The sequence below is a fragment of the Erinaceus europaeus genome, chromosome 5, assembly GCF_950295315.1.
Source record: "Erinaceus europaeus chromosome 5, mEriEur2.1, whole genome shotgun sequence".
Taxonomy (NCBI): Eukaryota; Metazoa; Chordata; class Mammalia; order Eulipotyphla; family Erinaceidae; genus Erinaceus; species Erinaceus europaeus.
The window spans coordinates 131,953,198-131,971,238 of record NC_080166.1 but is presented as its reverse complement, the minus strand read 5'-3'; the positions used below and the strand labels follow the sequence as shown (position 1 = coordinate 131,971,238).

Here is an 18,041-nt window from a genome sequence, read left to right as displayed (position 1 = left end):
GTCATCAATATTTATACCCCTTCCCCATATTAGGGAGCTACTCTTTTCCCTGATCCAGCTTTCTGGTCCTTTTTCCAGCCATGACATCATCTCCCCAGACAATAACTAGGATCCACCTATATATCAGATTCCAGGCTCGGGGGGGGGGGGGGGAGGGAAATAGAGAAAAAGAAAAAAAAAAGCTGTTTTCTAGGGGAGAATTTGTTCTGGGAAACCCTCAGCACAAAGTTATAGCAGAAAGCAGTATCTAGCAAAAGCACATACTGTTAAGCCAAAACAGAACAGTGTTTGGGTTTCTCTCTTTTTCTGTAAATCTGTTATCTATATATAGATAGATAGATTAAATACTTTATTATTTTAATAAGAGATATACAGAAAGAAATATACAGAGAGAGACACTAGAGCCCTGCTCATACTCTGGCTTATGGTCGTAGTAGGGATTGAACCAAAAACCTCAGAACTTCAGGTATGAAAGGTATTTATGTAACCATTATGTTATTTCTCCTGCCCGCTCATAAAATTCTTAAAAATAAAACTATATATACAATCCTTTACAGCCTGAGAGATAGGTGTGACCAAACAACCATTGTGAACATTTTAATACTATAAGTACTTTTACAAAATAGCATTTCTTGACTACAAGGTAGTCTTTGAGGGGAATAACCACTAAGAGTATATATTTAAGAGGAATTGGCTTAAGAGTGCTGACCTGGTGTAGTGGCTCTGCACATAGGCTCTGAGGCAGAAAAAGCTTCAGGTTCAAACCCCGTTTCACCAGAAGCCAGTGGCTCACCCCTCTGGGGGGGGGATGGGGGCAATTGGCTCATCTAAAAAAAAGGGGGGGTCAGAGGTAGCAGAGCAGGTTAAGCGCACATGGCTGGAAGTGCAAGGACCAGCACAAGAATCCTGGTCTGAGCCCTGGCTCCCCACCTGCAGGAGAGTCACCTCACAGGCGGTGAAGCAGGTCTGCAGGTGTCTGTCTTTCTCTCCCCCTCTCTTGTCTTCCTCTATTCTCTCCATTTCTTTCTGTCCTATCCAACAACTACAACATCTATAACAACAATAATAACAACAACAATAAACAAGAGCAACTAAAAGGGGGGCGGCTCCAGGAGCAGTGGATTCATAGCGCAGGCACCGAGCCCCAGCATTAACCCTGGAGGCAAAAAAAAAAAAAAAGTTATTAATCTGAGAGTGAGAACCAGAGCAGCTCTCTGGCATGTGTGATGCTGATGTAAATCTAACCCCCTCTTTCTCTTGGTGTTTGGAAAAGCCCTGGCAGGTTTAAAGCCAGCTTCTGGTATTGGTGAAAGTCCTGAGAGCCTTTGACCTTTATTACCTCTGCCCATCTCTTCATCCTTGTATGCATAATGTGAATCATTTGTGTGTGTGTGTGTGTGTGTGTGTATCAACCTTCCTTTTTGTATAAGAGAAATTTTAATGAACATCAGGGCAAGAAATTTTGGCAAGACCGGACTCAGATGCCCCTAGAATTAAACTCTGTTTTCCAGTAACCCTAAAGTTACTGACTTTTGTTTAGTTTCCCACGTTTATAATGCCAGGGAGCAAGCTCCAGACCTCATTCATGTACGTCCAGCACTGTAGGGTCCGGGTGGTAGTGCAGCAGGTAAAGTGCACATGGTGTAAGCCCAGCACTGTCTACCCGCAGTGCTACCTCCCAGCCTACAGAAGTGGCTTCTTTCTATATTCTTTCTGAAGACTTTTCTATCCAGGACCAGAGGATAGCTGACCCAGTACACTTTACCACATATATCTAAGGACCTGAGTTCAACTCCCTGGTCATCACATGGGAGTACTTGCATGGTGGAAAGCTTCACAGGCAGTTTGAAGTAACCTTCTTCTCCTACTGGTTATTAAAAAAGAATGCCACTAGGACTAGAATTGTACAGGTGCAGAGACAGAGCCCCAGTGATAAATCTGGTGGAAATAATAATAATAATAATCTATCAAGTCCAGCTTGGAGTAATTATAATAACAAGTACTCAAATAGTAAACCCAGCCTACAATGCACTGTTCATTCTTGAAAGCAGTTTATAAAATAAATACTCTTGGTCGGGGTAGATAGCATTATTGTTAGGTAAACAGACTCTCACGCCTGAGATTCCAAATCCCAGGTTCAATACCTTGCATCACCATATGCCAGAGCTGATCAGTACTCTAGTAAAAATAAATAAATAAATAAATAAATATGCTTAACCCTTTCTTCTCTGTGAGGAGATATGCACAGAAAATTTAATTTTAACTTGCCCAAGGTGATAGAGCTAGTAAGCACAGGACCAGTATTTCAGTAGAAGAATCTAAATGGAGAGAATCAGTAACTTAACAGGCCATGGATGTTACTAATCAGGAGACATATGCAGTAAATTTAGTGTTTCTGGAAAAGCAGTTACTTAAGACTCAGTATGCTCTAAATGACTGTCAAACTTGCACACCACGTGCATATAAATTATGTAAAATTATATAAATTGACTGTGGTCAGTCAACCTGTATAAGGCCCTTTTCTTCTGCCACTGTATTTTTTTTTTTTTTTGGTGACCCTAGAAGTTAATAGGAGTGTATATTAACGCCATTCCCACCACCAAAGCCCCAGTGAAGCTGAGCACCCACCCTTACCCTCCACCCAGAGATTCTTACTTGGGTGCCCTGTTGTATGCTTTACATTGGGTAGTTCTCCCCCGCCAAGAGAATTGGATCAGTCATGTTAATTTCGTGGGGCCTGCTTGGCCCCGCCCCAAGGAACCCCGCAAGAGTTCCAAAGTTGCAGAGTTCCAGAGTTGCAGAGTGAGAGAGGGCCAGAGTTCGAGAGTTGGAGAGTTGCAGAGTTCGGGAGTGCTTGTGCCGCCACAAAGAGACAGCAGAGTTCTGTTTGGTGATTAGTTTGTCTTAGTTTATAAATCGTTGTTCCTAAATAAAGAAAAATACAGCTTCCCTGCCCAGCCGTTGTCTCCTCGTCTCTGTTACCCGCCCGTGAAGCTAGCCCCGCCAGCAAGAGCCGCCGAATTTTAACAACAGTGCCCTACTCCAAACTCAGTCAGTTTCTGCTTTGAGTTTCTCTTTCTGTTCTTCTTTCTCAACTTCTGTTTATGAGTGGGATCATCCCATACTCATCTTTGTCTTTCTGACTTATCTCCCTTAACATAATTCCAGTATTCTTTCTGATGTTAGACTTGTCTACTTTCCTCTTGCCTCTTCTTTTTTTCTACAAAAAAAAAAAAAAAAAAGGTTAAATTGCTTGAAGGAATCACATTAAGATAGATAAGCCAACAAGAGAAGGATAAAGATGAGATGATCTCACTCATGGACAGAAGTTGAGAAATAGGAACAGAATGGGAAGCACAAAGCAGAACTTGGACTGGAGTTGATGTGTTGCACCAAAGTAAAGGACTCTGGATGGAGTGAGGACAGGGTTCAGGTCCTGAAACATGATGACAGAGCAGGACCTAGTGGAGGTTGAACTGTTATTTGGAAAACTTGAGAAATGGTACATATGTACAAACTACTGTATTTTACTTTTGACTGTAAACCATTAATCCCCCCCATAAAGAAAAAAAAGTGCTACAAAATATGACCTGAAACAACTTCATTTGGGTCAAGTTCATGTAAAGATTAAATGTTCTATTTCCTACTCAAAAGTCCTAAAGAAAATCTAAAATTGTCACCAGTATGTATGTTTCTCATAGATTATTCAAGACATGTACAAGATGGTTTCTTTTAACACAGTCCACAGGCGAGACTGAACAACTGTAATCAAAACAACTGACCAGTGTATTCAATAGTATGAGGATACTCTCCACTGAAAACAAAAGTTCAAAACTTTTGTATAATTAAAAGTAGAAAACAAAACTTTATTTGATGAAAATAAAATGTCTTAAAAGTTCCAGTATGAAGTAACAAAATCAACAACTGACAAATCTTTCAGTCCTTTGCATTGCAAGCAAAATAGTCTCCTTAGGGGGAAAAAAAATTACCATTTCATAATATAGATGTATGTATGTATGTATTCCTTTCTGTAGCTGGGCATGTCTGAGTGGAGAAACAGCTATAATACTCAAAACAGAAGGAAAAGGAGAACATTTCTACAATGAAGATCGGTGCCTTCTTCTAGAGGTGTACTGCAAAACGGTTGCCTTCTTCTAGAGGTGTACTGCAAAACGGTTACCAACAGATCCAGCACCTTGTAATAATCAAGTCACTGATGTGAGTCCTAGGAGCCCCTGAAATGAAAGAGCAAGGAGAGAGACTAGCCGGTGGTGAGTCACAGGTGGGCAGCAGAAGGCAGTTCCACAGCAGTTGGAGTAGCACTCGAATAAATGAAACCCACGGTTTCTTACTTAGCCCACACCGCAAACAGCTCTGTATTTTAAAAGTGGCTGAATATGGGCCCCAGATCAAATCGATGGGGTTTACAGTCAACAATATTTATACTTTTCCCATATTTGGGAGCTGCTCTCTTCCTTGATCCAGCTTTCTAGTCCTCTTTCCATCCATGACACCATCTCCCCAGAAAATAACTTGGGTCCACCTGCATATCAGTGGTCAGGCTCAGGCAAAAACTAGTAAAGTCATGGGCCCCTTGGAATAGACAGACCTAAAGTAGACCTAGTAGTTTGATGCTGAGGAATTCTTCTGATGCAGTCTCCGCCCCCAGGTTTTACCACACCCCGCGTTATCCTAGCAGTGCCCCCTTCAACCAATCCTGCCCCCACACGTCACCCCTGGTTGTCCGCCAATAAAACGTCACTCACCCCCCCTCGCTCTCTTATCACTCTCTCTCTGCGTGGTGAGGTAGTGGGGACTGCCATTGTCGGCGGACTCCACGTGGCCTGAGCCACACCCCCCCATCCTATAATAAAGATTCGTGTATCCCACTTGCTCCAGACCTCCTCTCTCTCTCTTCTCCGCAGTGCAGCCCGACACCTGGCAACAACAACAGTAGTTATTTCCAAAACAGAGACCCCCAAATCTTCATCTGAAATATTATTGGCTTTAGGTTCACGAATAGTAAACAATTTGTTTGGCTTTATATGTTAACTCTTGTGTTCAGCCACCAGGTTCCAGACGCTACCATGATGTCAAACCGGACCTCCCTGGGCAGACAACCCCATCAATGTGTCCTGGAGTCCCGCTTCCTCAGATCCCTGCCCCACTAGGGAATGAGAGACAGGCTGGGAGTATGGATCGACCTGCCAAAGCCCATGTTCAGCAGGGAAGCCACATCTTCCACCTTCTACATCCCATGATGATCCTCGGTCCATAATCCCGGAGGAATAAAGATCAGGAAAGCTATCTGGGGAGGAGATGGGATATGGAGCTCTGGTGGTGGGGACTATGTGGAATTGTACCCTTCTTATCCTATGGTCGGTCTTGTCAGTGTTTCCATTTTATAAATCATTTTTTTAAAAATAATAAGTAAATGAAAATGGAAAGCTCTCAGTCTGGTATCTGGACAGTCACTCTTTGAGTGAGATGGTACCCCTCATGCAACTTCCATGCTGTTATCAGCACATTATCCACACTGAGGAGCCAACCCAACACCGGAGGACCTCATTTCAGGGATGACCCGGAGTAGAGAAACTCCAGATGCCACTTAAGTCTTTTAGACTCTCTCTCTAAAACCCTAGACTGGCACAAGTCTTTCTAGATGCAGAATTTTCATCGATATTCAGTAGTAACACAAAAAGTCAAGAAAGCCAAGACTATCCTGAATCAATGCGCCCACTGTCACTAAAAGAAAAGATTTGCTTCTTGAGTCTTCTCTTTTGTCTCTTTATTGAGAACCCCAACAGAATTAACCAGGAAACAAATCAAGCTGTCAAGATACTGCTACAAGTAAAAACGTTAACTCGACTCACTAGATCATCACAGAAAACAACCCCATCTTCGTAATGGCAAAGAGATGGCATCTTAACACCTTGAGCACAGGAATAAACAGCACGCTAAGTGGGGACCGAATTCTAAGAAATCAATTTTATTTTATATTTATTTTTCCTTTTGTTGCCCTTGTTGTTTTTCATTGTTGTAGTTATTGTTGTTGTTGCTATTAATGTCATTGCTGTTAAATAGGACATAGAAATGGAGAAAGGAGGGGGAGACAGAAAGGGGGAGAGAAAAATAGACACGTGCAGACCAGCTTCACCGCCTGTGAAGCGATTCCCTGCAGGTGGGGAGCCAGGGGCTCAAACCAGGATCCTTATGCCGGTCCTTGCACTTTGCGCCACGTGCGCTTAACCCCCCTGCGCTACCGCTCAACTCCCTAAGAAATCAATTTTATACTTCAGGCTCTTTGAATGTGATATTCTGTGAATTTCCCTTTGATTGGTTTATTTGTAATTTTATTGGATTCTGCAAAATTGTCCGAAATGTCTACATACACTTAACAAGAAAAGGACAGTAATCTGTGCTTATCTGCTTCTATGCCTGCAAGTCACGCGTCATAGCCTCTATACAAATGTATTCACTGAAGCACTACACGGTTATGTTTTGGACCACACAGTCCGTTCCTCCGTTCATGTCGGCTTAAGGAAGTCTTCCACTATCCTTACACAGTCCTGCATCGGCCAGTGGCGTGTTTACCATGAGTTGCTCAGTACCCATTATAGTCAGTCAGTCATGCCCGTCATAATCGCTGTAACCCTGGTAGCCACTGTGCCTTCTCTCGTGGATACTGGACATCTTTTTCCATGACGAGTCCTGGTGGAAACCAGCACTGAAAGACCGGCCCAGGCGCCCCTGCTGCTTCTTAGAGATGTTGTCTTCGCTGTCAGACTTGACAATGCCCTGGGTGTGTGGTGGAGGTTGAGATTCTTGCCTAACAGTCCCAAAAGGAAAGTTCCAAAGGCCAAATCGTTGCCAATGAAGTCTCTGGAATGCTATGATGCAGTGCAAATTTCCTCCCACCTGAGAAGAAGAAGAGGAGGAAGAGGAGGAGGAGGAAGTTGGGGAAGGCAATGATGCGAAATTAGTTCTACTGACATGTAGATTCATGTGAATTCCCTTCATTTTTCCCCTCAAAAGAATGATTTTCATATTTATATCATGTGACTCTACATCTTGCCCAACCAGCTGTCTTTGCAAAGACATATACCAAGGCCCACTAGGAACCAAAACACCCAACGTCACGTGCCTTCCTTGTTTGTACAAACAATTAACTGCCCACCTGTCAAATCCCAGCACCGGAACTGTCATTCTTCCTTTCTGCTCTGCCTGACTCTCATCTGCTAGGAGGACCTTCTCCGAGGGCAGGGCAACTGCTAAATTCATAGAATCTGCCCCTTCCCAAGAGCTGTCCCCAGGCAGTGACTCTGTTCAAGGTCATGGTTAATCTGGTTTAGACACATCAGAACCTCAATGGGCCTGAAGTAGGTGGGTTTTAGACTGCAAGTATCTACACGTTTATCTGAAAGGAGACTTGAGGTTTATGTGTTTGTTTATTTGCTTTAACCCGAGCATTGCTCAGCTCTGAGACTTTGGAGGCTCAAGCACAAACATCTTTTTGCATAACCATTATCCTATTTCCGCAGCTCAGAGATACGAGTTTACAGAGGACAATTTTCTGGCATTAAACAATCAGACACAAAGATAACAACATATAAGACAGCCTAGTTACCTCACCCCTGCTAACCTTTTTTTTAAAATTTGTTTTCCCTCCAGGGTTATTGCTGGGCTCGGTGCCTGCACCATGCATCTACCGCTCCTGGAGGCCATTTTTCCCCCTTTTGTTGCTCTTGTTGTTGTAGCCTCGTTGTGGTTATTATTATTGCCATTGTTGATGTTGTTCGTTGTTGGATAGGACAGAGAGAAATGGAGAGAGGAGGGGAAGACAGAGAGGGGGAGAGAAAGATAGATACCTGCAGAGCAGACCTGCTTCACCACCTGTGAAGCGACTCCCCTGCAGGTGGGGAGCCGGGGTTCGAACTGGGATCCTTACGCTGGTCCTTGCGCTTTGCCCCACATGCACTTAACCCACTGTGCCACCGCCCGACACCCTTTTTAAAAATTTTTTTATCTTTATTTATTTATAGGAAGAGACAGACAGAAAGAGACAGAGAGACACCTGCAGCCCTACTCCACCACTCGTGAAGCTTTCCCCTTGCAGGTGGGGACCAGGGGATTGAACCCAGGTCCTTGTGCACTGTAACGTGTGCACTCAACCAGGCGCGCCACCGCCTGACCCCCCCCCACCCCGCTAACCCTTTACCCCGTACAACTCTGCTGAATCCAAACTGCTCTACTCGTCCTTTCCTTCTTCTTTTTTATGGATGCATTTATTTTCTGAGAAGAGTGAGAGAGAGAGAGAGGGCCCAGAGCATGGCTCAGGCATATGTGGTGCTGGGGATTAAACATGCCCCCCCCAAACATGCAAGTCCTGTGTTTTCCCTGCTGAGCTATCTCCCCAGCTACCTGCTCTTTCTTCAAAGACGTCTTGTGTCTTTCAAACACCTGCCCCTTTTCTGTCTAAAATAGTCTGAACTGGGTTGCCGTGACTTCACATCCTCGAGTGCCGAGGGAAACTCTACAATGGGCCAGCTGGGAAATAACCTGCAGACGCAGTGCTGCTCTTACCTTTTTGGTTTTCCGATGCTGTATGCCCCTCTCTAAATGCCGGATGTCCAGATACTCTGGATTTTGAGTGTTGAGATCAGCAACGATATCTGCCCATCTACAGTGAGGAAGGAATAGAGCAGGACTGTAAGCACAAAATACCGTGCTGGGAAGGGCAGTAAATGAGCTCACTTGGATGCTGAGTACTGCTTCGCCATGTGCACGATTCAGGTTCGATCCCAGCCTCCACTACATTGAAGGAAGCTTCCTTGCTGTGATGCCTTTCACTGTCCCTCTCAGCCTCTATCAGAATCACAGTTATAGAACACCATCTGAGGGGAAGTCGGGAGGTAGCGCAGCAGGTTAATGGTGCAAAGCGCAAGGACCGGCGTAAGGATCCTGGTTCAAGCCCCCAGCTCCCCACCTGCAGGGGAGTCGCTTCACAGGCGGTGAAGCAGGTCTGCAGGTGTCTGTCTTTCTCTCCCCCTCTCTGTCTTCCCCATCTCTCTCCATTTCTCTCTGTCCTATCCAACGACAATGACATCAATAACAACAATAATAACTACAACAATAAAACAACAAGGGCAACAAAAAGGAATAAATATTAAAAAAAAAAGCATACCATCTGAGTAGACTGTTTCATATGATCAATTTGTTAGATTGCCAATTTGACACTCTTTCCTTTCAGCATTGCACAATCTATTTAGCTTTAAATAACATTATTTAGGGAGCTGGGCGATAGCACAGCAGGTTAAGCACACATGGTGCGAAGGATCCCGGTTCGAACCCCCGGTTTCCCACCGGGTCCGCTTCACAGACGGTGAAGCAGATCTGCAGGTGTCTGTCTTTCTCTCCTTCGGTCTTCCCCTCCTGTCTCCATTTCTCTCTGTCCTAACCAACAGCAACAACAATAGCAAGGGCAACAAAAATAGGGGGGCAAAAAGTGGCCTCCAGGAGCAGTGGATTTATAGTGCTGGCACCAGTCCCTCGCGATAATCCTGAAGGCAAAAAAGTAACATAATAAAATATTTGAAAGGTTTATTTATGAGAAATTATTGAAATTATTAAAGAGAAAACCCAAGCATTATTCTGGCAAACATGATGCCAGGGATTAAGTACAGGATCTCACGCTTGACAGTCCAACAGACTACACTGTGCCACCCGGAGGCCATACAGTTCTCTTGTATGACAATTCTGCTTATCCGACCTTCTCAGTAACAAGACGGTCACGCTTCCAATGAAATAAGGATAACTCAGTCCATTAGAAGAAGCCCCTATTTCCCTGAAGAGTCAAGAAAGCACACGGTAGTGTACTGACTGACATAACACTGCTTAGCAACGACAGCAAAAGTGGATGCATCTCACAGAGGATACTGAAATGAAAGAAGCCAAATGCAAGAGGCTATTAGCCTTACGGTTCCATTTTTATGAAATTCAAGAACAGGCAAAGCACATCATTTCTGCTAAGAGAATCAGAAGAGCGGTAAGGAAGATGAGGTTTCCAAGGTGATGAAATGGCTCCACGTCCTGGCTGGGATGGCGGTTACACGGGTGTGTTCACAGTACATCGTGAACCTTCAGGAGAGTGGGAAGGGGACATACCTTTTACAGTGAATAGCAGGGTGTTTCCTACTAGATTCTCCGATCAAGATCCAATATTCTACTTCTTGGGAAGACAAGGGTCCCTTGCTAAAAAAAAAAAAAGTAAATTCATAATCAACTTAATCAAGGCCCTCTTTTCCCTGGAAAATATTGCTTCCACTACAGGTGGCATTTATTCATGCCTAAAGAGACATTCATGTTTAGATCTGCTTCGATCTCCCCGTCCCTCTCAATCTAATTTAAAAAAAAAATCAGCCCAGTAATGACATCATCATCAATCTCCCTTCCTCTCCCTCAGTAACAGAAGTTAGTCAAACAGGGCAGAGAGGACACACTGGTGAATACCATGGTTCTCACCACACACACACAAAATAAATAAAATGGCTTTTTTGTGTTTTGCATCTGAAGCTCTATCTTAGCCTCATTTCTTCTTTTTTAAAGAATGTGTTTTTTAAATATTTTATTCATTCTTTTTTTTGTTGCCCGTGTTTTTATTGTTGTAGTTATTATTGTTGTCTTTGTTGGGTAGGACAGAGGGAAATGGAGAGAGGAGGGGAAGACAGAAAGGGGGAGAGAAAGACACCTGCAGACCTGCTTCACTGCCTAAGAAGTGACGCCCCTGCAGGTGGGGAGCCAGGGGCTCGAGCCAGGATCCTTGTGCTTAGCGCCACATGTGCTTAACCCACTGCGCTACCGCCTGACTCCCAAAGAATCTGTTTATTTATTCATGAGAAAGATAGGCAGAGAGAGAAAGAACCAGACACCACTCTGGCACATGTGCTGCCGGGGATTGAACTCAGGACCCCATGGTTGAGAATTCAGTGCTTTATCAAACACTGCGCCGCCTCCCAGACCACATCTTATCCTCATTTCATGTGGGGCCAGATTTATTTTTGTTTTCACAAGAGAGGGAATCTGTTTCACTGCCATTCCAAAGTTACGGAGAGGATGAAGAGTTGTTCAAATCAAACTCTGAGATTTATTTATTTTTATCATTATATAAGGGGGTAATGATTTACAGTATTTATAGTTGTTGGCACATGGGTAAATTTTCTCATCTCAGGGATGGGGGTAGATAGCATAATGGTTATGCAATGAGACTTTCATGCCTGAGCTTCCAAAAGTCCCATGTTCAATCCCCAGCAACACCACAAGCCAGAGCTGAGTAGTGTTTTGTTAAATTAAAAAAAAAAAAATTAAAATGTAAATAATACATAAAAATAAAATTTCTTATCTCCCCATGAAATGTGTCTGCAAAACATTCTCACCCCCAACCTAGGTCTTTTTCCATAATCATGCATCAGAAACCTAAAGACCCCCACCCAAGCCCCTCCCTGCCCTCCTTCCCAGAGTCCTTTGCTTTGGTGCAATACGCCAGACCCAGTCCAAGTCCTTTGTGCTTTTCCCCTTCTGCCTTCATTCTTTTAGTCTCAGATACAAATGAGATCATCCAGTATTCATCCTTCTTTTTTTTTTTTTTGGTTTATTTCACTTCAAATGATTCCTTGAAGCTCCATCCAAGAGATTTTTTAAAATTTTGTTTATGAGAGAGGGAGAGGAGGGGAGGGGAGGGGAGGGGAGGGGAGGGGAGGGGAGGGGAGGGGAGGAGAGGAGAGGAGAGGAGAGGGAAGGAAGGACCAAAGCATCACTCTGGCACATGCAATACCAGGACCTCATGCTTGAGACCCCAAATATCTCCTCCTTGCCACTTCAAATTTTTCATTTATTTTTAAATAAATGGCCACTCCTGTTGGCCATTTTTTCCATTTTTTTCTTTCAATTTTATTTGACAGGACAAAGATAAATTGAGACAAGGAGGTGAAAGAGAAAGAGACACATGGGGGGTAGTGTCAGGCAGTGGCACACCGGGTTAAACACACATAGTACAAAGTGCAAGAACGGGCACAAGGATCCCGGTTCGAGTCCCCCGGCTCCCCACCTTCAGGGGGGTCATTTCATGGGCAGTGAAGCAGGTCTGCAGGTGTCTCTCTGTCTCTTTCCGTCTCTGTCTTCCCACTCCTCTCTTAATTTCTCTCTGTCTTATGGAATGAAAAACAAAAAATGAAAAAATGGTCACTAGGAGCAATGGAGCAATGGATTTCTAAGTGCCGGCTCCAAGACCCGGAGGTCTTTTGCCCTGGAGGCAAAAGAAAAAGAGAGACACCTGCAGACCTGCTTCACCACTTGTGAAGCGTCCTCCCTGCAGATGGGGAGAGGGCGCTCAAACCCAGGTCCTTGCACATGGTGGCATGTGTGCTTAACTGGGTGCGCCAGTGCCCAGCCCTCAAGAGCCCAAATCCTTAACCCACTGCACCACCTAGTGGCTCAAGAGATTTCCTTTTATCCAAACAAACAAACCTCACTTTTCTCATTTACTGGGTTGCAACAGTGTTCTTTTCAAAACTTATTTATTTTCTTATTTTTAATGAGACGGAGGCAGATACTAAGAGCACTCCTCAGCTCTGGTTGATGGTGGTGCTGGGGATTGAACGTGGGGCCTCAGAGCCTCAGGCATAAAAGTCTTTTGGAGAAAGCAGTTAAATATCTCTTACACGCTTCTACCACATATTTTCATGAGCAGGTCTCCATGGGGAACACAGACAGCCTTACCTGAATGCTTTATTGGCTTTCACAGGGGTTGCTTCAAAGCCAATTGGACAGAAATAATGATTCTGGCAATGATAAATATATGCCAGCGATTCATCTTTCAATCCGTGAGTCAGCTTTGACAAGGCACCAGACGCTACAAGAAAAATAAGGACAGACACATTGAGGTAACCACAAGATACAGCCCATGCTTTGCACAAACAACAAGGTAGGGTTGGAAGGCAGAAGCCATTCTTTGAAGCATTCTAACATTACGGGGGGTTAGGGGGGTTGAAAAGTTAGACAAGGAACAAAAAAAAGTACGAATGAATTCATTTGCAGTGACTCACGACTGGTGACTGAAATTCACATGAACGGAATACCAAACGGAAGAACCCAAATATGCCCTTGCTCCTCCTAACACACACTAAGACAAGAAATGTAATTATTAGGGCCTGGGTGGCAGTGCATCTAGTTGAATACAGGTTACCACTCATGAGGACCTGGGTTCAAGTCCCCTACCCAACCCCCATCCCCACATGCAGGAAGGAAATTTCAGGAGTGACCAAGCAATGACACAGGTGTCTCGACCTCCCTCTTCCTTCTCAGTTCCTGTGTCTCTCACCAAAAATAAACCTAGAGGGAGTCGGGCGGTAGCGCAGCGGGTTAAGTCCATGTGGTGCAAAGCGCAAGGACCTGCATAAGGATCCTTGGTTTGAGCCCCCGGCTCCCCACCTGCAGGGGAGTTGCTTCGCAAGCAATGAAGCAGGTCTGCAGGTGTCTGTCTTTCCCTCCCCCTCTCTGTCTTCCCCTCCTCTCTCCATTTCTCTCTGTCCTATCCAACAATGACATCAATAACAACAATAATCACTACAACAATAAAACAACAAGGGCAACAAAAGGGAATAAATAAAGTAAGGACTACAAAAGGTACATAAGGGCAAGAGACCGGCATACTTTGATGATGACTCTCTTGATAACTACCAGGCCACCTCATCACCTGGGGCCCTACTCTGGGAATCCTGAGATTCCCACACAGACATGATGAGCCTAGACCTCTAACAGATCCCTCTCTCCACTGCCACTGGTCATCTCCATCAGGAACAATATAATGGGCGCCTTTGTGGGTCCCTAAAGGACCTCACCCTCAATGTGGATCAACAATGGTAGGACTGCCCCATTCTCAGAAGGGAGGCTGGACTAAAATCCTCTACCACTTGAGGAAGATGGGTCTGACAATGGGTGCAGCCTAGAATGTTCCTAGCTATGACCAGAGTGTGAGCTCAGACCTACAGGGATGCAGAGGGTACACAGGCTCCTGTGCTGAACACGGGCCCCAGATCAAATCGATCAGGTTTACAGTTAACAGCATTTATATACTTTCCCATATTTGGGAGCTACTCTCTTCCCTGATCCAGCCTTCTAGTCCTACTTCCAGCCCTGACATCATCTCCCCAGACAATACTTTTGGTCTACCTGCATGTTAGCTGTCAGGCTTAGCAAAAATTAGTAAAGTCATGGGTGTCTTGGAATATACCTAAAAAAAGGCCTAATAGCTTTCTCCAAAATGGAGACCCCAAATCTCACCTGCTATAGGTTCCTGATTATTAAATAATTTGTTCTGCTTTATATATTAATGCTTTTTCAGCCACCAAGTCGCAGATGCTACCATGATGCCAACCTGACTTCCGTGGTCAGATGACCTCACCAATGTGTCCTGGAGCCCCACCTCCCCAGCGCCCTGCCCCACTGGGAAAGATAGAAACTGGCTAGGAGTATGGATTCAGCAGAGAAGCAATTACAGAAGCCAGACCTCCCCACGTTCTGCACCCCATAAAGATCCTAGGTCCATGCTCCCAAAGAGATAAAGAATAGAAAAACTTTCAAGGGAAGGGACAGGGTGTGGAACTCTGTTGGTGGGAATTGTGTGAAATCGTACCCCTCTTATCCTATCGTCTTGTCGATATTTTTTATGTTATAAATAAGTAAAGAAAAGTGGTCCAGGAGGTGGTGCACTGGATAAAGGGTTAGACTCTGAAGCATGAGGTCATGAGTTCCACCCCCGGCAGCACATGTACCAGAGTGATGTCTGGTCCTTTCTCTCCTCCTAGCCCTCCCATTAATAAATAAATTAAAATATTTAAAATAAATAAGTAAAGAAAAAAGATCCTAGTGTGTACCAGCACTTAATACATAAAGCCATTAACTTTGGTTTCATTAACTTGCCTCTCTGGGAAGAAACTAAATTATTCATCAACAAATGGACCATTAAAACTGGACATCCTAAAAATAGCTGACAATGGGTGGAAGCTGGCAAGCCTTGGTTTCTTGGACTTTCCAGCCACTAAATTAGCTGAAGCTCCACCCACACCCCCAGCCCCCAAGACTGATAAGTCAAAGGTTACAGGTAGGTCCTTACCCCGGCCCCGCTGATTCACACCTTTTGTGAATTCCACAGGGACAACAGCAGTTCTGGTTTCCATTCTTTCTCCAAGGTTCAGTTTCGACCTTCCCAAGAGATTTTTTTTTTTTTTTTCAATCTCACAATCTACCACCTGAGCATTTTGGTCTATCAACAATGTACAGACACTAGTGTACTAACATGCCTTTTTAAGAGATAGATCAAAAGTAGGTATTTTTTCAATCAGATAGAATCAAATAGAATATCAAAAACAGAGCAAGGCCCAAGAGTGAAAGCAGCCTAATTGTCCATACATCAATAACTAAAGAAGTCATGGGATCTATACTCCCTGGACTACAACTCTGCAATCAAAAAGAGATGTCATTGTGTCTTTTGGAACAAAGTGGATGGGAATGGAGGTGACTATAGTTAGCAAAATAAGAGATGAAAGATAACTACTGTGTGGTTTCACTCATAAGCGTTATCTGGAAAACACAAGGAACTTGCAAAAAAAAAATCTAGTGGGGGTCAGGCGGTAGCGCAGCAGGTTAAACGCAGGTGGCACAAAGCGCAAGGACAGGCAGAAGGATCCCGGTTTGAGCCCCCGGCTCCCCACCTACAAGGGAATCGCTTCACGGGCGGTGAAGCAGGTCTGCAGATATCTGTCTTTCTATTCCCCTCTCTGTCTTCCCCTCCTCTCTCCATTTCTCTCTGTCCTATCCAACAACGACGACATAAATAACAACAACAATAATAACTACAACTATAAAAACAAGGGCAACAAAAGGGAATAAATAAATATTTTAAAAATTAAAATAAAATAAAATAAAATAAAATCTAGCCATCTATTTCTGAGACTTGTGAGAACTCAGGTGGTTAAGCTGTGGGAGGTGGGAGGGTAGGGACACAAAACTCTGGTGGTGGGTGGGGTGTGGAGCTCTACACTATAATCTTACAATGTTGGAACCCACTATTCGTCACAAATAAAAAAGTGAGGCCTTCTTTTCCGACTCTGAGCTTTTCCTCATGAATATGGAGCAGCAAGTCTGTCAGTCATTGGTGGCTCAGCTTCTCTGATGATGTTAAACAAGGATCCCAAGGGAAGTCCTAACTGAACAGCTGTCAGAACTCAAGTTTAGAAGAGTCCATGTTTCATTTCCACAGCGACCTTGACTGCAGGCAGGTTTCATGAGAGTGGAAAATACCACTATAGGCAGGGAGACAACTCATGAATTCAGTGATTCCAAAGGATGTTATCGTTGATTCAAAAAACAGTCTCAACCCCCACACCGGACAGACATCTAATCTTTGATAAGGGGGCCCAATGTATTAAATGGAGAAAGGAGGCTCTCTTCAATAAATGGTGCTGGGAAAACTGGGTCGAAACATGCAGAAGAATGAAACTGAACCACTTTATCTCACCAGAAACAAAAATCAACTCCCAATGGATCAAGGACCTGGAATGTCAGACCAAAAACTATCTTAGAGGAAAACATTGGTGGAACACTTTCCCACCTGATCCTCAAGGATATCTTTGATGATACAAATCCCGTTGCTAGAGAGACTAAAACAAAAACAAATTAATGGGACTACACCAAACTGAAAAGCTTCTGCACAGCAAAAGAAACTATCACACAAACAAAGAGACCCCTCACAGAATGGGAGAAGATCTTCACATGCCAGACATCAGACAAGAAACTAATCACCAAAATGTACAAAGAGCTCAGCAAACTTAGCGCCAAAAAAGCAAATGACCCCATCCAAAAATGGGCAGAGGATATGAATAAAACATTCACTACAGAAGAGATCCAAAAGGCTAACAAACACATGAAAAATTGCTCCAGGTCACTGATTGTCAGAGACATGCAAATAAAGGCAACATTGAGACACCACCTCACTCCTGTGAAAATGGCATACATCAAAAAGGACAGCAGCAACAAATGTTGGAGAGGCTGTGGGGAGAAAGGAACCCTTCTGCACTGCTGGTGGGAATGTAAATTGGTACAACGTCTGTGGAGATCAGTCTGGAGAACTCTCACAAGGCTAGACATGGACCTTCCATGTGACCCAGTAATTCCTCTCCTGGGGATATACCCCAAGGACTCCATAACACCCAACCAAAAAGATATGTGTACACCTATGTTCATAGCAGCACAATTCGTAATAGCTAAAACCTGGAAGCAAACCAGGTGCCCAACAACAAATGAGTGGCTGAGAAAGTTGTGGTATATATACACAATAGAATACTATGCAGCTATGAAAGAAATGAACCCACCTTCTCTGACCCATCTTGGATGGAGCTAGAAGGAATTATGTTAAGTGAGATAAATTAGAAAGATAAAGACAAATATGGGATGATCCCACTTATAAACAGAAGTTGAGAAAGAAAACAGAAAAGGAAACTAAAAAATTCAGAATTTGACTGAATTTGGAGTAGGGCAACAAAGTAAAAACCCTGGGTTGAGAGTGAGGGGTGGATGTTCAGCTTCCAGGAGTGCTGGGGTGGAGGCAGGGAGAGAATGGGATGGGACACAGTCTTTTGGGAATAGTGTTTATGTACACTCCTCTTAACTTGTAGCTATATAAATCACTACTTAATTAAATGAGAGGGGAAAGATTGATAAAAAATTGATGTCTCAAACTTTTTAATGCATAGACCATAGGCTGAGTCTTTGATATGTTGACTTTCTTAAAAGTTTAGACCAGGGAGAAGAGAAGCAGCCGGTGGCACAGCTATATACAAATAATGTCAAAGGACATAAATTATAGTGATGTTGTGTATGATACAGAAAATCCTAAGAAAGGGATATTTCTTTTCTTTTAATTTTTTAATAGTTATTTATTTATTTATTTTCCCTTTTTGTTGCCCTTGTTGTTTTATTGTTATAGT

General features: G+C 43.7%; 1 protein-coding gene across 3 annotated transcripts in view; it reads right to left on the bottom strand.

Annotated features, from left to right (window-relative positions):
• Positions 1 to 18,041, bottom strand: part of LOC103128931 (basic immunoglobulin-like variable motif-containing protein) — a 90,706-nt gene that overhangs the window by 34,113 nt on the left and 38,552 nt on the right. For 2 of the 3 annotated variants that reach the window (XM_060191844.1, XM_060191845.1), the window contains 4 exons: positions 12,775 to 12,907; positions 10,165 to 10,251; positions 8,584 to 8,680; positions 5,976 to 6,918 (listed from right to left, as the gene is read on the bottom strand). In XM_060191844.1, the coding sequence (XP_060047827.1) occupies positions 6,625 to 6,918; positions 8,584 to 8,680; positions 10,165 to 10,251; positions 12,775 to 12,907 (611 nt within the window). In that variant the 3' untranslated portion in view covers positions 5,976 to 6,624. Of the gene's footprint in view, positions 1 to 5,975; positions 6,919 to 8,583; positions 8,681 to 10,164; positions 10,252 to 12,774; positions 12,908 to 18,041 lie in introns of those variants that run through there. The other variant, XM_060191846.1, reaches the window with a different exon arrangement.